Source organism: Lycium ferocissimum, unplaced genomic scaffold, assembly GCF_029784015.1.
Source record: "Lycium ferocissimum isolate CSIRO_LF1 unplaced genomic scaffold, AGI_CSIRO_Lferr_CH_V1 ctg11, whole genome shotgun sequence".
NCBI lineage: Eukaryota > Viridiplantae > Streptophyta > Magnoliopsida > Solanales > Solanaceae > Lycium > Lycium ferocissimum.
Window position 1 is genome coordinate 486452 of NW_026713599.1, and position 26518 is coordinate 512969.

Sequence of the window (26518 nt, forward strand, 5' to 3'; positions counted from 1 at the left end):
CACATGACTAATATCTTTTAACTTGAATTAGTCCTTACTAATATAAATAATAGCAATAATATCACTATGCGGGAAAGGATTTTATGTTAAAAGACCAATCAAACTAGAAGTGGTAATCTAATAATGGCATTAATAAGCTATTACTTAGTCCTAACCTTCCTATCTGAGAATCATACGTAAATCAAGTTTTTCTTTATTCCATTCGTAGCTTAGCTTAAAAACGGATTGTGTTGTCGTCAGCCACCTTGCAACATAAAATAGCGTTAACTGGAATCGGTAATTCATCTCGGTAAAAGGTTGATGTCGTGTTAACTCTCATGTATAACTACTGTCCGAGATACCATCGAGCCCAAAACTCAGATCTTAGGTTCCACGTTCCCACATTGTCCAATCCAATGTATATTGTTGTCCATGACCTCGAATACACCTGAGTTGTGCAATGTGAAACTGCATCGCGAAGATTATATTGGTTTCTGCTTGTAAGAATTCATCATCCTCCGTCCATACCTACTATCTAGAAGACGTAGATGGCAATATGCCAACGATCCTCTCTTTGTTCTCGAATACAATCCCAATGAATGTCCTGTAGTCAATTTGCAAAACAAATATGTCGAGGTGAATTCCTGCATCGGGCGGGGCATCAAGTATGTTTCCGGGGTGGAATCCACCAATCTTGAAGTAGTAAGAAAGCTTGAGAGGAGTATTAGTGGGCACAAAGTACACGTTGTTGATAGCATATCTTTGCTCACCATTCACCGGACTAACAGAGTTTGCAAATCTGATAGTTCTAGTTGTATTGATCACCGTAATGATATGCATCTTGTGGGTTAGGCCTAGGTCCATTAGCTATCAAGTTGGTCCTGATAGAACGGACTTGGTAAAGGGACCAACCAACTTCGATGGTTGGACCACTGGGGAGCAGGCTAGAGATTGAGCTGTTAGAGTTACTCCAGTGAAGTACACCAGTGGTAGTAAGAAACTTAGACGTGAAACAGAACGAAACCACTATGTAGTAATCCTTGGGAGCTTTGTCAACCGTGATTGGACAGAGTAGGATTGTCCAACATGACCATCAAGTGAGGAATATGTCTTTTGCATTGTGTGTGTAGCCTCTACTTTCACCAACGTCATGTTGTGACCTTGGATCCGAAAGTTGAGTGAGTTTTCCAATCCAACATTGGATATCCTCACTCTATAAGTTTTTCCTTAATCAACTGTGAAGAAAGCATCATTGGGGCCACAACCATTAATAAGAATGACATCAGGAAAAGGCAACTTGTGGCCTCTGTCAAGAATAGCTCTAAGGTTGGTGTGATTCCTCTTGTATTAATATCCAATAAGGACAATGAAATTGCCAGAATAAGCAGGGAGGGGAATAGGGACAAAAGATCCTAATGCTACCAAAATCATCTGTAGCTTTGTGGAATCCAAGAAAAGGGAAGTAGTAAAAGCTTCCTATTTGATTCTTCATTTTCAAAGTGTATGTGAAATTCTTCCTTGGTGGTATTGGAGGCATTGTACCCCAAACTCCGTCTTTGAATGAGTTTATATACTCCATTCTAAGAAATAAAAAAGGCTCATCCAAGCTGTTGAAGACATTGATAATAACATTGTCATCGGTGACAGAGATAATGTCAGGACTAGGGAATTGCTCATTGATCAGAATTCACCGCTGGGGACACCTAAAGGAGAAATGGTGCCATAAGTAACATTCCATTCAAAAAATCTGTAAGGACTCTCTGCAACTACTTTGTTCACAACTAGTAGTGTAAACACATGACTAATATCTTATTAACTTAAATTAATCCTTACTATATAAATAATAGCAATAATATCACTATGTGATGTTAAATAAGTTATGTTTTGTACGGATATTATATTTTAAACAAGAAGTATGAAAAAAAAAAGAAAGAATATAAGTAGTAGCATGCACTAAAACAAAAGGCGTTGATCAGGTCTTCTAAGGCTCCCGTTCTTTTACATGTCAAAAGAAAAGATTTCTTTTTTTCATCCAAAAAACAGAGAAGAAACAAGAAGATTTTAAAAGCATACAAAAATGAAAACAGAACAGTTTCTTTTTTAAATAAAATGGAAAAAATCAATGTGAAATTTTATCAGGAGGATGAACAAACAAATATGAGCACGATGAATACCTGGTCTCTCAATTTATTGCAGCAGAAAGGTACAAAAAGAACAAAAAGTCTTTATATAATTGTACCATACAATGTAGTTCAATCGTAGAAATTTGGATAATTTATTCAAAAGGTCCAAAAGATTAGTTCGTAATTGATGGAACTTCAAAACCTGTAAATGGTAAGTTGAGTATCTTCTTTCCATATATATTTTTATTTCGTACTAAGTGAAATACAAGAATCAAAACCAAAAAAAGCGAGAAAAGCCAAGAGGCAATTTAAAAAAATTATGTACATATGTTTATACTGGACTTATCTGACTACACTCACTGTGTGATTAATCATTAGCTTTGTATAATATAATATGTTCTGGACAAAAGATAACTCCCTATTTTAAATCGGCAGACTTTACATTTTTGAAAAGATTGTCTATGAGGATCTAGTTTAGAGCAGCCTTGAGTAATACTTTCTGCTTGGTTATTCTCCAAAAACAAACATTCTCTCACTTTTAGTAGATGCTTTGAGCACGAAATTAACCAGCATGGAGAGTTTGGTTCGTTTGATTGTGTCGGAAGCGTCGTTGGCAGGTTGAGGAGTTCAAACTCGGCTAACTTGACTTCACGAGGCTTGATGTGTATGCAGTTCGAGCGAGTATTCGCTGTATTGAGGCGAGATCATTATTTCTGGAGCAGATTAAGGCCAGACAGTTCGAGGATGCGAGTTTGAGTAGGATTTGCGATAAAGTCTTGCATGGTGAGGCCAAGGAGGCCGTGATTGATGATGAAGGTGCCTTGAGAATCAAGGGGTGTGTGTGTGCGTTCCCAGTGTTGATGATTTGATTAAGATAATTTTAGCAGAGGCTCAAAGTTCTAGATATTCCATTCATCCTGGCGTTACTGAGATGTACCGTGACTTGAGCGGCTTCTTTGAAGGCTCAAGCCGAGGCGTGACATTGTTGAGTTTGTTGCACAGTATTTGAATTGCTAGCAGGTGAAATATAAGCACCAGAGACCCGAGGTTACACTTCAAAGGATGCCCATTCCAGAGTGAAATTGGGAAAGGATAGCGATGGACTTTGTGGTTGGTCTTCCAAAGACCTTGGGTAAGTTTGATTCGATTTGGGTCATTGTTGATAGATTGACCAAGTCTGCCCATTTTATACAGGTTCAGATACCCATATGGCTCAGAAAGTGGCCCAGATTTATATCCAGGAGATTTTTCGCCTGCATGGAGTTCCTATTTTCATCATATCGGATAGAGGCACGACGTTTACATCCCGGTTCTGGAAGAATTTACATTTGGAATTGGGTACTAGATTGGATTCTAGTACAGCTTTCTACCTCAGACAGGTGGCTAGTCTGAGCGGACTATTCAGGTCGTAGAGGATATGCTTCGAGCCTATGTTATTGACTTCGGTGGCCAATTGGGATCAGTTTTTACCATTGGCTGAGTTTGCTTATAACAATAATTACTACTAGAGCATTGTTGTGGCCCCGTATGAGATTCTTTATGGGAGGAGATGTAGGTATCCTATTAGGTGGTTTGATGCTTTCAAGGTAAGTCCATGGGGTACAGATAATTTTGAAGGAGTCATTAGATAAAGTCAAGGTGATTCAGGAAAAGCTCTTAGTTGTTCAGAGTAGACAGAAAGAGTATGCGGATCGAATGGTCCGAGATCTTGAGTTCATGGTTGGGGAACAGGTCTTGTTGAAGGTCTCACCTATGAAGGGTGTGATGAGGTTTGGGAAGAAAGGTAAGCTTAGTCCCAAATTCATTGGTCCGTTTGAGATTCTCAATTGTGTGGGGGATGTAGCCAATGAGTTGGCTTTGCTCCCAGGTTTGTCAGGCGTTCATCCAGTGTTTCATGTCTCTATTTTGAAGAGATATCATGGTGATGGTTCGTGTATCATTCATTGGGATTCTGTCTTGTTGGATAAGAATCTGTCCTATGAGGAAGAGCCTATTGCTATTCTAGATAGAGAGGTTCGCAAGTTGAGGTCGAAGAAAATAACTTCGGTGAAGGTTCAGTGGAAGAACCATCCTGTTGAGGAAGCTAATTGGGAGACAGAATCCGATATGTGAAAGAATTATCCCCATCTTTTCACTTAGTCAGGGTTTTTTTCCCCTGTGTCTCTTCTTTGTCCGTTCGGGGACGAACGGGTGTTTAATTGGTATCTGATGTAATGATCCGCTAGGTCGTTATGAGGGTGACTTAGAAAATTAGACCTCGGTTGGGAATTCCGAGGCCGCAAGTGAGTCCGTAGCGTGTTTTCCGTAGCGTATTTTTATGTATATGTGCATGTATCGTTTGCGTCTGTAGGGCCTCAGATTGGTGTTGGGATCTTTGGGTGAAAAACTGGTGAGAAAACCGAGCTCTTTGGTCAAAATGGACCACTGCAGCGGGTAAGGTACCATTGTAGGGAGTCCGTCGTAGCGATGATAGGCTCGTTGCCATGAGAAGCCGGGGATTAATGAGGTTCGCCATAGCGGGAGTGTTCCCGCTATAGCGAGACTGCTGCAGCGATTGACAGGAGGCAGAATCCGTGTTTTATATCAACCCTTGACTTTGTTCATTCCATCATCATGTTAGATTTCATGATTAGTTAAAGGTCCGTTAATGGTGAATGGAAGGGCTCAAAACCATAGAACTTAAGAAACCCTTGATTAATGAATGGCTTATTGCTTTTATTACTGTTTAATCATCTAGGAGTATAGATTATCACTTCCTAGGGTGAGAATTTGATTATTAAATGATGAGAATCATGTATTGAGACTTAGGGTTTCATAAAGATGGTAACTTTAGCATAAAGACTGCTTGTAAAAGGGTTGAAACGATTAGAAAACCCACGAACGGATAGAATAAGATTATTGAGATCAATACTAGTATGAATTCACGCTTAGTGATAGTTCACCCATTTGAAGAAGGGTAGAAGTAGTTGGGTTCTTTTTCCCCAATTATTGTATTGTTTGAGTAGATGATTCGAATATTCATGTAGCCCTATATTTCTAGACTTTGAATGTTCGGAAGCTTTGCGAAAGGGGAAAGTTATCGCGGAGTGATTACATTGTCCCAGTTCTACTTTGAGGTAGGTTACAGTCAACTTGAGTTAGATTTTGATTAGTTGATTGTATATGTTATGAAATTGATGGGAGAAGCATGATTAGGGCTTTAGACATAAAGTGTGGGTGGAAATTCCTTAATTGACATTGGTTGACTTATTTTGTGATTAACTATTATGAAATGAAAAAGAAGGGGTTAATGAATACTCTTCTTGTTGATTTGAAGTAATCCTGTATTTATGCTATTGATGAATTGATTTGTGATTCTTTATATGACTTGTGGCATGATGACTTATGTTCCTTGATATTGACTTATTGATCGGTCATATTCCTTAATTGATTGTGGAACGGAAATACATTGTGACGAGAAAGATAATATAATTATGAAAAGGCACATTTTGCAGGGGGTGAGGATGTGGCCTAATTATGGGCTCGTGATCTGAGGTCAGTTCCGGAGCGAGTGGTACATAGATACCATGGGTCCCCTGCAGGTCATGACTAAGTGGAGAAAACAATATCATTTAGCATGTGTGTACACGGTTGAGGTACTTTCATTATTTATTGCATTGCATCGGACTCATGACTATCTGGGGAAAATAATACCATTTAGCATGTGTGTACACGGTGGAGATACTTTCATTATTTATTGCATTGCATTGGACTCGTGGCTATTTGGGCAAACAATACCATTTAGCATGTGTGTACAAATATGTGACAGAGTTGAGGTAATTCGTGAGATACAGTTGTGTTGGTGATTACATGATTGAGTCACTTTTATGGATTGTTTGTTGTGTGGGCTTATCTTAATTCAGTGGGATGATTCTTGTTGATAACTTCTTATAGTTATGTGGTGTTATGCCTATCTGTTATTTTATTGATTTCGTGATTTATTTATGATACTAATCTTAGTCGGCCTATGATATCTACCGGTACATAATGTTTCTACTGATACTATCTTGCTGCATTCTTTTGAATGCAGATTGTGATCCAGAGGCATCTACCAAACCTCATATTTAGCGTGAAGCCAGTTTCCGACATATTCGAGGGTGAGCTCCTACCCATGCCAGGCCGCCTGAAGATCTTTCTTACTATAGATGTCTACTTCACTTCAGACATTTATGTTTATTTCAGACAGTTGTTCATTCTTAGACAGTTATGTTTTAGAGTCCTTGTATGATGACTTTCGGATTTTGGGGCTGTAATAGTTAGACTTCCGCACCTTTATTTATTTATGGCATTGACTAGATGTTTGAATGATTATTACTTTGTTTTTATTCTTGATAGGTCTAAAAATGGCTAGGTAATTGGTAATCGTTGGATGGTTGGTTAAGAGGATTGGTTCGCCCACTAGGTGAATTAGTGTGGGTGCCACTCACGGCTATTTGGGTCGTGACAAAGCACAAGAAATTTGCGAGAATGAGATTTTAGTAAAAGAAAGACAAGCGGGTGATAATGAAAAAAAAGGGGGGGGGGGGGGGGGGGGGTGAGAATCAATATCAAGATATAGTATAAAGTTAGAAAAGATAAGGTGATGTACGCGCTCTCCCATGACCACCATTCTTATTTATCTTTATTCTCATTTTTTTTTTAAAAAACTTTTTTCCTATTTATAAAATGACAAAAAGTCTACATTTTTCATTTCTTTTCCACTTCCCATATTTAAAGTATTTACAGGAATTAACTACTTAGTAGTTATTGTGCATTATAGTGGAGAGTTGAAAAGCATATCAACTTTCAATTGCTAATCGTGCTTCTTTCTCCTCATCAAAGTGACGGTTATCTTGCCATTAGTACACTGTTAAATTTTTGTTTTTGGTTAATAAATTAAATATAATGTCCACCCATTATTAATGAAAGAACGGTAATGGTTGTGACCAACCGTTACAACCTTCTTATGTTCCATTTTACGGAATGCTACAACCTTTCATATTCCACTTTAATGGAGGTAATAATCTCATTATTGCATTCTCATTCTTATTTGAGTCATTTAGATCAAAAACATATATATCTACTCACCTAAAGGTGTCGTTTGACATTACATGACTAGCAGTCCATGAAAATTTCAACAATATCGAGTACCAAACAAAATACCATAGTGAAATAATTTGAACAACAATAGTAAGGATAAAAATGAAGAAGTGAAAGATGTCGATGTATATGGATAAACTGAAATTTCTACAGCCGAAGAACAAGTGAAGATATACAATAGGTATCTCTTTCTTTTTGTTGGAGATTCTGTTCGAATTACCAAGTTTATGATAATTTTATTTATTTAATTATTAATTTGTGAGAATATTATTTATCTATTAGTTTGATGAGGCTGTAGTTGGCTTGCTTTGAAGTCGAGCAGACATGGATATTACGTTCCAAGCTTTTAAGGCTAACTTTTATTCATTTATGTGTTATTTTTGCATTTTTTTGGTTCTATGTCATCAAGTTATTTTTTTTTTTTTTGGTTGAAAATATTAATTTGCCTGTGAGATTTAACCATCTTCATATTCTCTGATTACCAGATCTATTCAACTTCCCCTCGTTATTTAACTATGATACATGATATGTAACTTCCCCTCACTATTTAACTATAATACATGCATTTGTGAGATTTTGGTTCTGTGGATAATTGAATTATTCTTTCTTTAAATGTCTTCCCAATTTAGGATGATTTGAAAGTTACTTTCAGCGTGTGTTGGCTGATTAAAGGGTACGTTGGATTGGCAATTGTTGTAATTGAGAAATGGTTCTATAGAGTTACGTTGAAAAGTGTTGGTGGATCTTTAAAGATATATTGACAGAATAATTATTTCCGGACTAACTGAATATTTAGTTGCATATATGTCTTCTTTCTGGACTAAGCCTTTTTAAGTTTCATCAAATATTTTTTTCTATGCATGATGATAATCTTTCTTAATAACCTTATGTTTTTGTGTTAAATATTTTCTTCAAAGTTTTGAAATTTTCTCATTTATTTGATATATTCTTTTATAGATATGTTTGTGATACTCTCCGTGAAAACTAAACATATATTGTATAATTATATTTGTATAGATATGACTTTTTTTTTTTTAGATAATCTTTCTTAATATATCATTTAAATAACTTCATATAGTTTTGAAATTCTCATTTATTTGGTATATTGTATAATGATATTATAGTATATCAAAATGAGCAATATAAAAGACTATATATTGTATATTTATCTAGCATTACATTAGATCAAAATTCATTTAGATGAAGTTTATGCACTGCAAGACAAGGAAGAAGAGTAAATTTAGTGATAGTTGTACAAAGTGTGATTCAATTAAATTGTCTTTTAGAATTTAAGATTTCAATATTATAAAAATCTGTTGAATGAGTTGTATATAAATTTGAAATTCTTATATGAAGAGAGATTATTTATCCAGATATGTTGAACTTTAAATTCGTGGAAAAATATCTTTTCATTCATCTTAATGTCACTAAGAATAAATAAAAACAATAGAGCAAAAGAGGACATGACAAAGAAAAAGAACATGAAAGTAGCAAGGAAATTAGAGCAACTCAAGAGTTCTTGACAAGAAGAATCACATGAATAGAATATAACGTTGGTAGAAGAAAAAAGATTGATTTTTATTTAATAACTGCGGGAAGCGCGGATATGTATCCTAGTCTATATATAATATGAAGTTAGGCATAGATAAGGTGATGTGACACCTCGCTTTGGCCAATAATCCTATTTATCTTTATTCTTTCTTTTAAAAAACATTTTTATCTATTTTTCCTTGTACTCTATTATAAAAATATAGGAGTAAATGTCTTAATATTTACTACTCCACTCTTTCATATTGCCTACGTTATAAAATTTAAGTCTCCACATTTACCAAATAATATTTCCTATCCATTGTGGTTTTAATGTCATTATGTTCATCCTTTTTAAACGTTTGCTTCATGATTTAGACATCAAGTTTTTTCCCATGACTATGGGGGTTGGAGGCTTTTGAAATGAAGAGGTAAGAAAATTATTCCTTTTTTATGATCATACTAGTTAATTCTAACTTTTTGTCTCTTCATGTTATGATTTTCTGGGTTTGGTGTACTATAGAGCCTGTTTGTTCATATAAATTTTCTTCACTTTTTCACTTAAAAAAAAAAATCAAACTAATTTTTTTATTATACATTAAATTGACTTCTTCTTTTTTTCAAGTTTGAGAAAGTGGCTTTGACCAGTTTTTCAAGTAAATTTTCCTCAACTCACAAAATTCTTAAACATTTTTCCAAATGAAATGCATGTTCAGGCACAATTTAATTTTCAAATATCCTTTTTTAATTTTTTCAAATACTAATTTTTTTTCCAAATATCACATATATGTCCAAAAACCTAATATAACTCAGAGAAGAAAGAATTAGAGAAGTGAAACGATTTTCCCCCAGTTTTTTGCATCCTTAGCCATTTGTATATAATCGTTCGCCCCTAAATGGTCTTTGTGTATAAGTTTAGGTTGTCTAAAATGCAGGATATCCAGAAGGCAGCCAATTCAATAGTAATGAGATTTATGGTAACGGTGCCTAAAGAAACATATTGTTTCTTGACTATCGTAATTAAGAACTTAGACTTAGTTAATTAATTGATTTGTATTTATGATTTTGCATATGTTTACATATTGAAATGATTCAAGAAAAGTGTTTTTATTTTTTATTTTTCTTCCTTCTGGGTTATTGTGTTACAATATTTATGATCTTCCACATGAAATTGACTGTTTTGAGTTACAGAAGAATGCATAAGGGAGTAAATTCGTCTTCATGAAACTGGCAAGTATCATTACCGACTGATTTTTGTTTTCAGTATTTAAAAATAACATATTTTTAGTATTTATCTAATCATTTATGAAGTTATGAGATATGTGTATCACAATTTGATGAAACCAACTAGTTTGATTCTTACCTATTGATTTTTATTTTCAATATCTAAAAAGATCATATTTTTATGTCTATCTAATCTATTTATAAAGTTATGAAATATGTCTATCACAATTTCAGATGTTTTTAAAATCATGGATACCATGCCCATTTATTTTCTAGCGCTACTTGATTACCAGGTTCCCGTAGAAAGGAATATTCAACTTTCCAACGGTGAATGGCTTGCCTGGAGATGCATTGGAGATATTGCATTCAATAGTCTGAGTGTAAGGGAGCTCCAAAACCACACCAACAATAATAATTTAACATAGTTCAGTACTGACGTTCAATAGAAGTAAGTTAAAATCAAGTAGTGGTTTAATTAGTACTCTGAACAATTTATTGCTTGCTAGGGTGCTTTAATCAGAAACTAGCATGATTATATTATAGATGTTGAGTTTTTTAAATTTTAGAAGTTTTGATTTTGATTTGTTTATATTGGTTTTTTTTTTTGATACGTACTTTTCCATATATATATATATATATATATATATATATATATATATCTTTATTTATGGTATTATGAAAAATTTGTCTCATTTATCTCAATTAAATTTCATAAAGATCATATCATAAGTTCTGTCATGGTTGACCACGCGAAGCGCAGGTAAGTTGACTAGTTAAAAAGAATCACGTGGAAGACGAAAAAAGGAAGTGAGGACCTAGGTTTTAATAAAGAATTTGGTTTAAATGCTGAAATAAGACTATATAAGATAATAAATTAATAGTTGGGCTAAATTTGGTTAACTAGAGGGTCGAACGACACATCTAGGTAATTACCTCCTTGTTTATTCGTTTCATAATTTGTCGTTAAATATCTCTTGTATAAGTTTACTCCATAAGATTATGTTCAATATTTCTACGATAACGGCGTAATCCAATTAACAAGTATGTCGGATTTACCAACAAAGGTTGTGATGGATTAATAGGATCCCTATACGCTTAACCAAAAGTCTCAGATTCGAGTCGTATGTATGAAAAACGAGTGCTTCCTCCTTAAATAGGCCTTACGCTGCGCAAATTTGAATTGGTCGGGGACCGAATATCGAATGAAAACGCAAAAAAAAAAATCAGATTTGATTAATCAAAGCGGAAATGTAAATGTACCATGAACTGGGTAATTACTGATATGGAAGAAAAATGAAGAGATCCTATTAGGTATATGAATAAAAATCTTGCCTAAATCAACATGGAAAGAAACTTGAAACTCTTCCTATGTGAAATATGAATTAAATGTTTCTCCTTAATAGATGGGAGAGGAAACATGGTAATAATTTTACTTGCAATGGGAAGAAGATGCTCTTCTGCTCTATAAATAGTCACCTAAGAATTCTTTAGCGTGGATACGCATAAATTTTTTGTCTTTTGAAGAATACTTCAAGAATTATCTACAAGAACCACTTTCAGGTACTTAAAACTTTCATTTTTATTTTTAGTCTAAGTAAATTTAAATGCAAATAAGTTTGGACGTCATATATAAAAGTCCTAATCTAAAATAAAGAAGAATAATTAAAAAGAATTGGTACATCAGAGTTGATGTAGATATATTTTTACTGGGAAATTCACACTTTTTTGTTCCCAAAATACGATAACCTTTTATTTTGACTCTTGTAATATTTGATTAAGCACTTTTAATATTCAATTAATTGAGATGTGTTCTTTAATTCTCATCACAAGTTTAATGAAATATTAACTGCTAACCATTTAATTAATTTGGATTATGCCAAGCTATACTCGTACTCCATATTCGATGACAATAAAGTTCTGCATCATATTTCTGATTTAAAAGGGTCAAAGCACATATTTTTAATTAATTAAAAATTAAATATACCTAGCATTTTTTTTTTTGAAAAAACATATTAAAATCACGAGTTAGCAATAACTTTGGGGTCAGAAGTGCAATTTTTCCTTTTAATTATGCTGCAACATTTCTTTCTCTTTTATTCTTATTCCATTTTACATTAACCAATATTTGATTAAACACCAAAAATGATTAAACACCAATTATTTGGAAAAATAAAATGATTTGGTAAACTCTTTGGCGTTGTAATTTTATGATAAGACAGATTTTTCTCTTTGATTATGATAAAAGAACGTACATTGTGTTTAACTCAATTCAAAAACTAGATTTTTTACAAATTTTAGGTTAAAAATGTATGTGTACAAGAGAGTCAAAAAGAGTGAAGATAGTGTTTTAAATGAACTTAAATTAATAAAGATTTATTAGCATCTTTCACTTGATATGCCAAAGTAGGTTTAGCGTCATTTTCTGTCGGCATATATTTCACCTTCATCTCATTTATTTCCACCTGAATTATAGCAATTCTTTGTAAAGAGCGGGGTGTAATTCAATATTATCTTGAACATAAGTGGTATTAAAATAAATATATGTCATAAATCATATAATACAAAAAAATATTCAATTAAAAACAAAATAATGGGACAATTATTATCTCATTAATACTTAAACACACAATGCCCAGTCAATACGCAGTAGTTGAACATCTTCACCAATAACTTTCTCTTCCTTCCCCATGACTTCATTCCAATCTGATTAACTAACTAATAATTGATCAAATACCAAAACTACCCTCGACCCCAACCCCCATCTCCCAAAATACTTCACTAATATTCAAATTGTTTGGTCGTCCTGAAATTGAAAAATATTTTTTCAAAGAAAACATCGTCGAAGAAAGTGATAAAAATAGCTTCAAATAATTCTAAACTAAAGTTCTTTAATATGTATTTTATAATTCTTATTGACCTCAAATATTTAAATTAATACACACATTATTATTAGTCTTTATTTACTATGTTGTTGTATTATCCATATTGTTGTTGTTGTTGTTGTATTATTCGTTTTTAGTAGCGAAAAATAAAAAACTATTATCTCTTGTTCAGATGTCCATACTTAACACAAAAATACTACCAAAACACGGTACCCGAGATATAACCTTGGGAAACATTTTTTGTACCAAATGTCCATCTTTTCCCTATTTTTTTAATTATATATATTTATTTATATTTATAGAATAATACTAGAACCCATCATCTTACACCCTCTCTCGTCAGTAGTGTCTGTTCCAGTACTTACTCCCGAAATAAACCAATTGACTAGGATTGGAAGCGAACACACACAAAATTAGTTCTCCTATTTTGTCGCCCATGTTCTTAAGACAGTCCCAAACCCCGTAAAAAAAACATTCTAGTTCCATAGGATAAAAAGGTCAATTGCATCAATTTATCCGTCATTTCCTCTTACTTTCTCAGTATCTTCCTATTAACACTTCTCCTGCTTTTCATCGATCCTTCTGGAATCATCATGATGATTCCCATATTTCCCCGCCCCGCGCTTTACCTCTTACTTATCCACCCCACTTTCCCATTTGCTCCTTTTATTCCGTTTACTTTGTTCCCCAAGTAAAGCCCTTTTTCGTCACTTAACATTCCTTACTTCCTACCCAATATATTCGAGTCTTCTCTCACTATATTTACTCCACCATTAGATTCTCGCAAATCAGTCTGAGCTTTTCTACTGTTGTAAGTTGTTTTTTGTTGTCTTTGTGAAGTTGGAAAATGGAACGTGGGAATTACCGACGTGGTGGTGGAGGTAACCGTGGTCGTGGCCAAGGACAAGGCCGTGGACGTGGTGGGTACGAACAGGGACAAGGTCGTGGTGGTGGTGGTCCCTACGAACAGGGACGAGGTGGTGGTGGAAGGGGTGGATCCCAGATCGGTGGTGGAAGGGGTGGGTCGCAGATGGGTTCATACAACCAGCAGCCATTTCAGCCTCCACAACAATGGGGGAACCAGCCAAGGGCATCGGGTCCGGCTCAGTATCAGGGTCGTGGGGATCCGCAAAATCAGCCGGTCCAACGTGGTGGTGGTAATGCTTGGGCGCGGCCACCACCGCAGCAGCAGCAGCAGCCACAGCAACAGGCTTGGGTCCGACCACCACCGCAGCAACATGGTGGTAGTGCTTGGGTCCGGCCATCGCCGCAGCAGCAGCGGCAGCAGCAGCAGCAGGAGGTTGGGGAATCCAGTGGATCAGGACCATCAGATGTTGGTCCGCTGATTTCTCCTCAGTCTTCTGGTATTAACTCATACCCTTGCTTCCTTGTTACTAATTACTATGTTGTGCTCTGATACATGCTTGCTTTTACTATTTACTCTTTCGTCTTGCTTTGGTGCGCCATCCATAGTATAAAGTAAGTATTTTTTATTTTTGGTTGATCAAAAAAAGTATAAAGTCCGTTTATATGGGTTTAATTAGTTTAGTGGGTGGGTTTCAATTCAGATCCGTTCAAAATTGGGCAATTTCAATTGAAATTGGGGAGTTGAGGTTAATATCTTGAACTATGGACTCAAGTTAAAATGATGTATGTTACTCCCAAGAAGGATAGGGTATTTTTCTCTTTTTTGAAATATTATTTTTTTCTCAAAATTTATTCTGATAGTATTATTTTATCAAACGCCACATGTCCTAACTTAATTTGTCATTTTGCCACGTCATCGGCGAGTGTTAGACACACATTTCACATATTTGGCTGATTGTGCAAAAAGTGTCTACGTGACACAGTCGAACCTTACCTCAGAAGTCTAAATGAAACAAGGGTTACTTGAGATCTTCAGGTGAAAGAAGTGGACGACCACAAATGTCTGTCAATGGGTTTGGACTTAAAGTAAAAAAATTGAACTGGATTTTTTAATCAAAGAAAAAAGAAATTGAAAATTGAACTGAGTTTGATATATACATGTGTTTCCTGGAAGTTCTATCTGAGGAAATCAAATTTACTTTTTGTTGTTTTCAGCTATGTTGCTCGGACTCGGGTGCGGGTGTCGGATACGGGTACGGATCTAGAGGTCGGATTCGTCACGATCTAAATTTTAAGATACGAGGGTACGGATCCTGGTACGGATACGGGTGCGGGGATTCGGCAAAAAATAATTCAAAATCCTAAAAATAGAGTTATAAAACCTAAATTTTGAGATATTATGTGGAAAGCTTGAGGAGAAAATATTGATCAAGAGGAGAATCTCGGAAGGAGATAAAAGGAAAAGGAGTGACATAGAAATTTCTATATACAAGTTATTCCATTTTCTTCAATTTCACCATAGCTTTTTGTTTTGATTACATAAATCATTGAATCTTCCGGAATTTCTCCCTCGATTTTGGTCAAAGTACCCAAAATTGGTTGACCAGATCGGGTACGGATCCCACACCCATGTTGTGTCGACACGGGTGCGGCACCGAAAGTGAAGAGTCCGAGCAACATAGGTTTTCAGAGGTTTATATATGTATATGGAACTGGCGAGTAACCTCTTTCGTTAAAAGTTCAATCTCATAGTTTTTTCGGTTGTTTTATCTATTTTTTGTTTTGTTTTTGGTGCAAGTGCTTTTTTATGAAGCATACCTGGATTTTCTTTTTCATTTTCCCACTTCTTCCTCTTTATTTGGAGAACATTGATATGTTGCTATCTGTTTTCATTTAGAAAACTAAATCTTTTTCAGTGATGGTATTTGACTGTTGTGGATTGGCCGTTGTTCCTTAGCTATATTGGTCATACTGGCTTAATACTAGTCATAAGTTTCTGAGGCCCCTTTTTGTGTGACTAAAATATAGGTATTTGATAACGAACATAAGTTCGAACTCCATTAGTTGTGATGGTTAAGACTTTAAGAGTCTTGTTCAGATGGAAATGATTGCTCACTTGTTTTCTGCACTTACCATTTTGTGTCTTAATTGATTCTTACATTGTATGTTCTTTCATTATATGTCTTCATAATAAGTACAAAAATGTTAAAATGCTTTGTATTTCTGTTGGCAGATCCTCTTCAAGTTGATCTGAAGTCCCTGAATATTACGGAACAACAGAGTCCATCATCTCCTCCAAAAAGTAACAAGGAAAAGCGTGCACCTGTTGCACGACCTGATACTGGAAAAGTTGCTGTCAAGTCGATTAGACTGCTTGCTAATCATTTTCCTGTTAGATTTAATCCTCAAATGACCATTATGCATTATGATGTGGATATTAAGCAAATCACGGCTGATGACAATCGGCGTGTGAAGAAGTTATACAAGTCTGATCTACGTATGATAAGAGAAAAGTTGTTTGCTGATAATCCTGCTAAATTTCCCATAGACAAAACTGCATATGACGGTGAGAAGAACATTTTCAGTGCTGTCCAACTTCCTACTGGGCGATTCACTGTGGACTGCTCTGAAGGGGATGATGCCAGGGAACGCTCGTATGTCTTTACCATCAAGTATGTTGCTGAATTAAAACTTTGCAAGTTAAAAGAATATTTGAGTGGAAACCTCTCGTACATTCCTCGTGATATACTACAAGGAATGGATTTGGTTATGAAAGAAAATCCTACTAGGTGCAGGATATCTGTAGGTCGTAGCTTCTACTCCCATGACCCCCTGGCTGAACATGACTTTGGTTTCGGGGTTGCTGCATATAGAGGTTTTCAGCAGAGCCTAAAGCCTACATCTGGAGGACTTGCCTTGTGCTTAGATTACTCGGTCTTGTCATTCAGGAAACCAATGCCAGTGCTAGACTTTCTGCGGGATTATATTGGAGAATTTAACGAAAATAATTTTAGGAACAAAAGTCGAGCTGCAAATAATGCATTGCTTGGTTTGAAAGTCAGAGTAATTCATCGTCGTGCCAGTCAGAAGTTTCTTATTAAGCAGCTAACTCAACGCAATACTCGTGATCTTGATTTTACCCTGGAAGATCCAGAAGGCAAAGATCCTCCAAGGAAAGTTTCTCTTGTTGACTACTTCAGGGACAAATATCAGCGGGAGATTAGGTACAAAGATTTACCTTCATTAGATCTTGGGAAAGGTAGTAAGATAAACTATGTCCCGATGGAATTCTGTGTCTTGGTCGAGGGACAGCGGTATCCTAAGGAGCATTTGGATAAGGACACAGCCTTGTTTTTGAAGAACATATCGCTAGCTCGACCGCTAGACAGAAGGCAGACAATATGTGAAATGGTGCGGGCTGAAGATGGGCCATGTGGGTATGTAAATTCCTTGAATTTCTTTTGTACCTTATGTGTGTCTTCTGAGATTTTGATGATTCCTCTTGAAATTCTTCTTTCCGACAAAAAATGTGTGGTTTTTGATACACGTGGTCAGTTATGCTGCCTGTTAAACTTTCAACCTTGTTGATTCTATAGTTTGCTTGTGTTTAGTCGTTCCACATGTGCCCTGGTTCTTTTGTATTCGTGTGTTGGGTTTCTTTCCTTGCCTAGACATTTCATAATGCACTGAGTTGGATTTTATACACTTGTTACAAAATTATGGTCAGTTCCTGTTGAACTTCTGATCGTCTTAATTCTATCGTTTGCTCTTGTTTAGTCATTCTATTTATGCGCTGGTAATTTTGTAATCTTGTGTTGGGTTTCTTTCCTTGCTTAGACATTCCATAAACTACAAGATTGGGACCATACATTTTTGCAAAGCCACCATGATTTTGTTGATGTGCTGATAATACGGATATATGTTATTAGCTTCTTTTGTTACATATCTTCCCCCCCCTTCTTCTAATTTTCACTTGATTATTACAGGGCTGTCACCCGTAACTTTGAAATGGGAGTTGATAGGAACATGACCCGTGTTTCGGGTCGTATCCTTCCTGCCCCTGATTTGAAGCTAGGAGGTCAAAGTCGAGTTCCTGTGAATGATAAATGCCAATGGAACCTTGTTGGGAAATCCGTGGTGGAAGGCAAGGCGCTTCAACGATGGGCTGTCATTGATTTTAGCTCCCAAGAACGCAGCCCCAACTTTAGGCTAAGAGCTGATGAATTTGTCTTTAGATTGAAGGACCGGTGCAGAAAGTTAGGGATGAACATGGAAGAACCTGTGATAAAACATTTCACTGGCATGCATGAACTCTCTACAGTTACTAAGGTTGAAGATCTCCTCAAAGGTGTGGTTCAGGCAGCTGACAGGAAAACTAAGGGCCGACTTCAAATGATAGTTTGTGTAATGGCAGCAAAGCATGATGGGTACAAATCTCTTAAATGGGTTTCTGAGACAAAAATTGGCGTTGTAACCCAGTGCTGCTTGTCTTCTCTTGCCAACAAGGGACAGGATCAATATCTCGCAAACCTCTGTATCAAGATTAATGCCAAACTTGGAGGCAGCAATATGGAACTTACAGACAGACTCCCTAATTGTGGAGGTGGAGACAATGTCATGTTCATTGGTGCTGATGTAAATCATCCTGCTGCAAGTAATAAGACATGTCCATCTATAGCAGCTGTTGTTGGCACTATCAACTGGCCAGCTGCTAATAGATATGCTGCTAGAGTTTGTCCTCAGGACCACAGGTGTGAGAAGATACTGAATTTTGGAAGCATGTGTGCGGACCTAGTTAATGCTTATGCTCAACTCAACTCGGTTAAACCAAACCGAATTGTTGTTTTCCGTGATGGTGTGAGCGAGGGGCAGTTTGATATGGTACTTAATGAAGAGCTAGTTGATTTGGCGAAGGCTATATATGACAATCACTATCGACCGGCAATCACTCTTGTTGTGGCTCAGAAGAGACACCAGACACGACTATTTCCCGAGAGTGGTCCTGCCAATATACCTCCGGGTACTGTTGTGGACACAATAATTGTTCATCCATCTGATTTTGACTTCTATCTTTGCAGCCACTTTGGGGGGTTGGGCACTAGCAAGCCAACTCACTATCATGTTTTGTGGGATGAGAATGGTTTCAATTCTGACAGCCTACAGAAGCTTATATACAACATGTGCTTCACTTTTGCGCGGTGCACAAAACCTGTTTCGCTTGTTCCACCAGTTTACTATGCAGACCTTGTTGCCTATAGGGGGCGGATGTTCCAAGAGGTGCTTATGGGGATGCACTCTTCTGGGTCTTCAAGTTCATTTTATGCAACTTCGTCGTCTTCATCTTCTTCAACTGCATCATTTCAACAGAGATTTTATAATTTGCACCCTGATCTGCAGAACATAATGTTCTTTGTTTGATGACACACCTCAACTTTTTGATCTCCTTCACCACTCCCACACTGGGAGGAGGAGATGGTTGTCTACAGTTTGGAGATGCCCATTTCCAAACGCATTTGAACTTCCTTTCTGACGGACATAGCTAAGGAGTTTGTGCGTGAATCTAATGGGATTTCATGCTTCTTTTATTGCCACCCGTCTTTTATTTTCTTTGGTCACTTTCAGAGGTCTGGGAGTGAGTTTGTTCGTTGATGTCTTAATGGTTTGACGTTTGATTTTGTGTAGTTACTGAGGTCTCTCGAGGCCACTGGAAAGTATGTTTTGAGTCTCTTTAAATTCTGTGGTGTCTTTTATTACTAGATGAGGCTTGCCCGTGCGAAAGCCCAACAACTTAGGTTAATAGAAATCCTAAGAATCTGTAAATGGTTAATAGAATTCAGTTCTGCAAGTAGCATTTGACTTCGAAAGTCACATACACCATGCATTATCAGGAGATCAAGTTGATAAAGCAAAAACTCATCAATTTAAATTGATATTGCTTACCAATGCCTACACAAGCATTAATATGTACTCCCTCTGTTTAAAATTTGTTTGATTCTATTTTTTTTTTAATCCGTATTAAAATGAATGACCTCTTTTTTAATTTAAAAATAAATTTACTTTATTAATAATTTACAGCCACACAAATTTTCAAAATTTATTTTAAACAATAAGTTTCAAAAAATTTCTCTCTTTTTTAAATGTTGTGTCCAGTTAAATGGGTTCATATAAATTAAAACAATATTAAAACGGAGAGAGTATAACATAATTCACATGCAAGAATAATAAAGAAGTACCAAAAATAAAATGGCCATCACTAAATATTTTTTGGAATCACTCTCGAATCAAAAGTACACCATAAAAGGCAGAGGTATCAAGCTCTGTATAGCACAATATGTGGGGTCGATGTTTCTTCCTCGCTAATGGAAGATAATGACTTTAGTACCATATTCATTCCGCGCTCTGCAACATGTTCGTGAGCTTTCTAAAGCTTCGCATGCAGCAGTCGCGCAAATAATTAGCCAACAATTAAGCCCCCATGATGCTTCGTTAGGATGTACTCATGTATCAGTCAGTAACACAGTATCTTTTGGATCATTGAGCCAGCTCCTATCAGATCCTTCAAGGTTTCCAACAGAGCAACCATGAAGGATCTGCTGCATATGAAATATCAAGCCATATTCAGAACCGCTAAATTGAAGCATCAAAGGAAACGTATGTACCTCTTACATGGAAGCATCAAGGGTTCTTTGAGTACGTTGCAGTTGTATTATGATCTCATCGATAGAAAGAATGTAACATTTGACAACTATGCTACATTAATGAATGGATATTTGTTTCAAAATGTATTTAAATAATATTTTCAATTAGTATGTGATGTTATCTACATCTGATTAAGTACATACATTTATTTCTCTCCTCTACCATTTTATATCAAGACAAAGTTATTCATTCATATATAAAATTCGTTCAAGAACTCAAAGTATTAGCACCAATTTACCAATAATGGAATACCTCCAAAAATTAGTCCAAAAGACACCAGTTCAGGGGTGTAAGCTCTTGAAGAAATTTTACCAAGCAATCTGCTGTGGCTCTGTTCATAGTTGGAAGTATATTAAAATACATGTTCTGTAAGAAAAGTTGGATAAGATGCACTAAGGACCTAAAGATCATATAGCACAACCATCAGATTCTCCCTCTACTACCCTATCTCACCCGAAATCAAACATACATACATACTATTATGAGTTTTGAGCTATCAATCTAACTTTGTCTTAGAACACATCCTTTCAGAATCCAGTATCATCTAAATTTCGCATCTAATTGCTTGAAAATTCAGATGGTAAACACAAAATAGAAGAAAGACCAGACCATCAATCTTGGCTAAACTTGAACATCATCCCGTCGCAACTTGTCTATTCTTCGAATATTTCACTTAAAATAATATCCTTTAAAATAATACTAAAGTGGAATTTAAATTTCACTCAACTACATGTCTAAAAGTATTATTTAATGATTATATGATAATATAAACACTGTAGACTTTGTAAGATTGACATCACAATGCGAAGAAGCTAAGGAGAAAAAGTGAAAGCTAACTGAAGAGTGATACTCACCAGAGTCTAAATGGATGAATACATAGAAAAGCACGCAATTACCACAACACAGTGAAACCTAAAACAAAGAAGATGAAACAAAACATAGCAGCAGAAGCATCAGTAATATATAATCTAGTGCTAATAGAACTATTCAGTATCTACGTAAAGAATACGCGAACTCCAAAGACATCTGAAATAAGACAAACAAAGAAAACCTTAAGGTCATAGTAAAAGTAAAGCAAAGACTAACATCATAGTCAGAAAGATTGCTAACAATTGTGATTATAATTTCAGTTTTATCAGAGGAGCATACCCACAAGCCAAATCAAATCAGATAGAAAGAACAAAACAGAACCTCAAAAGAAAAAGGTAAAACCATATAGTAACTCAATATTACAAGATAAAGTCAATCACAGAAGTCGATCCTAGGCCTCATATAGTGTTCTTTAAGTGAAGAAGCATAATCGATGTAAAAATTGACTTTTTCCATTATAAACAGAAAAATGTGATACTAAATATTAACCATAACATAATGTCCTGTTTTGACCAACCCTGTTATGTTTGCGAGTAGATAGTTGACAGACTTCCCCAGTGTTGCACCGTTATGTATTAATTTACTGGGAGATTACAGTTTCAGCCAGTAGTAAATGTTTATTATGGTTTGTAAATTTAGTATCAGTTATCAGGTTTCTTAATAGCTGCTTCAATTTTTTTAATTTTTTTTTTAAATACTTACCAGTATACTACAACGACCCTGCTTCAATTTTTAAATCGAAATTCCTTTTAATTTTCAAATTCATATTCATCACATACCTCTTGAACAACATCCATTGCTTCCTTCACTTGTTTCCTATGGGCAGCCACCTGATATTCTTCTTCCCGAAAATTAACCATAAGGTTGTTCAGTGGCACACCAAGCTAAGTGAAATTTTTAAAATTTCTGCAAATGGATTAACCTTTTAAGAGAGTATTGAGACCAGCATTTGAATTTGGATACCTTGCCTTTTGTTCTAGGTGGCTGCTTCCACTTTGTTTAAGATTTGCTCTATTTACCTTTATCTTCTGAAATGGAGATACTGAAACCATCAAGGTTCTTATTCTTCTTTCAGATGGACTTCTCTTGATCTGGGGAATCTTCATCAAATCATGATTTTCTGCCGAGGTAGCTATTCTCAAATCTATCAACAACTTTTTTAATATTGGGTAGGGTCTGAGGTCTCTATATATATCTCTTGCTCAAAAGAATTGAAATTTCAACTGGAAAGATTCACAAATTGCAGTAGTTGAAGCAAAACCAATACTCAAGGTTTAATGCTGACCAATATCATAAAACATTAACGCAAATTCCATCCAAAATAAAGTAATTCATACTCTGAATCTTTTCAAAGTAATCCCAAGCAGTCACTTAACTTACAATTGGCTAGCGGCCTTACTCACGCTTCTATTATAGTTTACCCTAAAAAGAAAATTTTTCATTGCCCCATGGACAGATACAAATTTCAAGCTCGGATCCTCAAATCCAAACTCTATGTCCTAAAGTTTGAGCTCCATAGGTAAAAGTATATATGTCATCTTATATTTACTATAACGATTTGAAGCCAAACAAATGAAAAATCTTTACAATCTTCGTTTTATTTATCAACAGTGCATAAATTATTGGGATTGTTAAGTAATCTTACTTTATTGGGGAAGCATCACTACCGCACCTTCAAGCCATGTAAATATGCAATATACTCCTTTCTGCTAACAATATAATCTATCAATCTGTCACAATTCACAAACCAATGTTATATTCTTACATTCCTTTGTATTGCTACTTTGAAGATGATTAGTTAGTGATCAAGATTAATAGCTTTTATTCTTATGTCTTAATTATAAATCACAGAGTTTTAAGTCATTTTTGACACAAAATTGAACTTGAAATACCTACAATAATATTTGAAAAAGAAAAGGTAAAATGCGAAGATAAGAAGCATGAGAAAAGGTAAAATGCGAAGATAAGAAGCATGAGAAAAGGTAAAATGCAAAGATAAGAAGCATGATATATATCCTTAAGTTTAAAATGTGGAATTCAAACTTAAGGCATGTGTTTCCTGAAATTTGAATTGTTGAGTTAAAATCTTCAAGTCTGTGTGTCCTGAAGTTTGAACTTTGGAATTCGAACTTCAAAGTGTGCCCAAGATTGCAAGACTAAAAGCTTACATGAATTCCCAATCAGTGATTTAAGAAGTAGATGCCAAAGATATGCCATCTTTCACTTCTTAGTATCGAGTTCATAATATCGTTTACTTTTGCTCCTCTTCTATCGGGAGGAAGATGTTATAATCAAGTAACCGCTTCAACACTAATTAATTAAGTTTAGAACATATCTTCCTCTCTCAATTTTATACACGCGATTCACAAAATATCGACCCTTGAGTGAATTTTCTTGGATCAAAATTTGACTACATTGTATTCAAGTCTAATCTGAATATCTACCATTTAATATAAGATTATTCATCTGCAAGATGTGTCCGGTAGGAATTTTCAGTTGTCAAGAAAAAGAATACTATCTAACCCCAAAAGTTCAGATTAGATACCCAACCAAAATAAACCCCTCTAATAGTCAGTAGAAACATAGGTAAAAAGATGTAAACAGGAAAACCCAAATCTTAAAGAGCTATCTGGTTGTAAACCGCCAGATCTCGTGAAAGATTAAATAATTTTAAGAATATTAATACACGAAAGGCCACATAGGGCTCAATTATGCCAAAGCTGAAGAAGAAAAAGCAGAGGATTTTGTGAAAATAAAATGAGGAGGAGGTTGGTTACCACAGAGAGTGAGAAAGCATGTGTTTGTAGACCACCTGCCAAAACACAAAAGTAAAAGAAATTATCCAATTGCTTCAGGCATATAATCAAACATAAGAAAAACCAATCGAAGAAGATCAAAAACTATTATAGATTCAAAGTTTATGATGTGAGAATTACTGGTGCATAGCATATGTTATAGCTATATAAACAATAACTCTCCAAACACCAATTCCAATAAAAGAAAACATGCTCCTCTTCCACTGCAATATCACATTATGTTTAACATTAAAAAATACAATAATGAAAGACCACACACATACTTTATGGCAATTTCATATCCCAAAAAATGCACGTGTTGTGTATGCATCTATTTTCAAAATCAAAGATACCAATATGGACATGCATGTAAGAAATCCATACAAAAAAATTGGAGGAAGACATGGAAATTTGAGACAGAAAGTTTGGTGTATGGAACTATGAACAAAGAGAAATTAAAAGAGCTGCAATTGTGAAATACGCTAGATGTCCAAATGACAGGTGTGCACTTACGGTAATACCCCTGGGGTGGACGACGAAACTAATGGACACCCGTGCTTCTATTATAGTAGAAATGTATTCTGGGACGTAAGTTGAATTCGTTTATGTATTTCTGTTTCAACTATTTACTCTCTCTCGTTAGTGGTTTGATTCTCTCTCTCTTCGTGTTCTTTTCCTTATGAAGCTAGTTGGAATATAGGCTTCAGTGAGACAGTGACCACCAAGTGATTGGTCTTTTTATAGCATCTTCAAATTTTAAAATGAAGATTACAAAGGCTGTACAGGATTTTACGCAAGAGGACTTTTCTGTTCATATGGTGCTCATAAGTATTGGGTATTGAAATTTGGCAGAATAAGACTTTTGTACTTTAACACTTTTTGATATTTCGGTATTTATATTTATATGTTTGCCAACTAAACTTCTCTATCCATCAAAACTGAACATTTTAAACCCCTCTGACCGTTGACCAAGCATAGGTGGCATTAACGGGGCTGAGTTGGACAAAGTGAGTAAGAGTCACGCATATTAAGAGCGTGAATGGTATAATTTTAATTAAAAAGTAAATATTTTAAAAAGGGAAAAAAGAAGAAAACAAAAAGTAATTAAGAAAAAAAAATTCCAAACCCCCACCGCATGTCATCTTCTTCGTTCACCCCCACCCCAACCCACCCATTAAAATTTCTTGATTCAAATCATACAAACATCTAAAAACAGTGGAGTTTCTTGGTCCAAATCATGGAAATGGCTAGAAATCGGTTACCCTCTTCCCTCTCCGACGCCAATAGACCAGTTACCGGCTACCCTGCCGCCGGAGCACCGCCACCAAACCCACCACCAGGTCAGGCACCGCCTACCCATATGCTACACCACCACCTTCCACCACCTCATACTACCACAACAACAACCCGTACTACCACCAACAACCTCAACCCTACGCCGCCGCGATCCCCGTCTCCACCTCGACCCAGAAATCCTCAAACCTCTAGCCGCGGCGTTTCTGGGCAGCGAACTAGTGGAATTCACCATTTCTGCAAAATATTACTCTTGTCATAGAGATCTGCAAAATACCATTTATGTGATAAGTTCTCTCGACTTTCAATGGTTGTTCCTGGATTTTCCATTATATTTTGAAAAAGGCAATAGAGGATTTTTTTTTTTTTTTGTAAATGAATATAAAAAATGACGTGGCCAATGATTTGGATGATGTGGCTTTAATTTCTGACGTGGCTATGATGTGTCGTCCACGACAGAGCAAGTGAGCAACACGCAGTAATCGAGGGGTTTAAAATAACTGTTTTGAACAGGTTCAGGGGTCTAGATGAAAACTCGTGAAGTACAAACATCGGGATGATAAAAATGGACAAGTACGGGGGCCTGCCAAGCTATTCCGCCTTGAAATTTCGAACAATTCGGAGCATAATTCAAACTAGTGCTTATTCGCGCTAAAATATGATTGAATATTTCTACTATATTAGAAGAGTGGGTTGGATCGTCGTCCACCCACTCCTCTAATATAGTTAAAATTTTAAAAAATAAAAATAAGGTGGGGTCCACGTGGACATTTAAATAATGATGATAAGTTCAGAAAATGGTAAAAGTACCTTTAGAGAAAATTTAAAGAAGAAAAATTCATGAAAAAAGAAATAACGATTTAAATTGAACACAAAAATCGCTAAAGAAGTCATAAAACCAAAAGATTTAAAACTTATACCTTTGGGTATAAGTTCAGACACATACGTCTCACACAAATAATGAGGAATAACATCAAAAAGACGAAATATAAACGGTCAAGAAACGTATGCACATATTTTCTTAAAATGATGAAGTTGGTCTATACTTAAAAATTTAAGACTACAACAGATGCTAACACATGAAAGAGTTTCAGTGTTATTGAGTAGAAAGAGATGATGGCATGAAACTCGGTAGGAGAAG

The 26518-nt window shown here is 35.6% G+C and overlaps 1 protein-coding gene, 1 long non-coding RNA gene and 1 pseudogene across 4 annotated transcripts; 1 reads left to right on the forward strand and 2 right to left on the reverse strand.

Annotated features, from left to right (window-relative positions):
* Positions 1-214: 214 nt before the first annotated feature.
* On the reverse strand, positions 215-2675 carry LOC132041672 (L-ascorbate oxidase homolog; annotated as a pseudogene).
* Positions 2676-13366: 10691 nt separating this feature from the next.
* LOC132041630 (protein argonaute 2) lies at positions 13367-19434 on the forward strand. Its single transcript, XM_059432329.1, has 3 exons — positions 13367-14217; positions 15954-17157; positions 17707-19434. The coding sequence occupies exons 1-3, from the start codon at positions 13701-13703 to the stop codon at positions 19136-19138; spliced, it is 3153 nt and encodes a 1050-aa protein (XP_059288312.1). The 5' UTR covers positions 13367-13700; the 3' UTR covers positions 19139-19434.
* An 87-nt stretch (positions 19435-19521) lies between these two features.
* LOC132041631 (uncharacterized) lies at positions 19522-24085 on the reverse strand. Of its 3 annotated transcripts, XR_009411178.1 has the most exons (5): positions 24067-24085; positions 22935-23019; positions 21274-21331; positions 19922-20313; positions 19522-19691 (listed from the first exon to the last, which is right to left on the reverse strand). It is a non-coding gene; the product is annotated as an uncharacterized LOC132041631 (long non-coding RNA). The 3 variants fall into 3 exon arrangements; XR_009411177.1 differs by lacking the exon at positions 24067-24085 and having other exon boundaries at positions 19922-20310; positions 22935-23066; XR_009411176.1 differs by lacking the exon at positions 24067-24085 and having other exon boundaries at positions 22935-23066.
* Positions 24086-26518: the final 2433 nt, after the last annotated feature.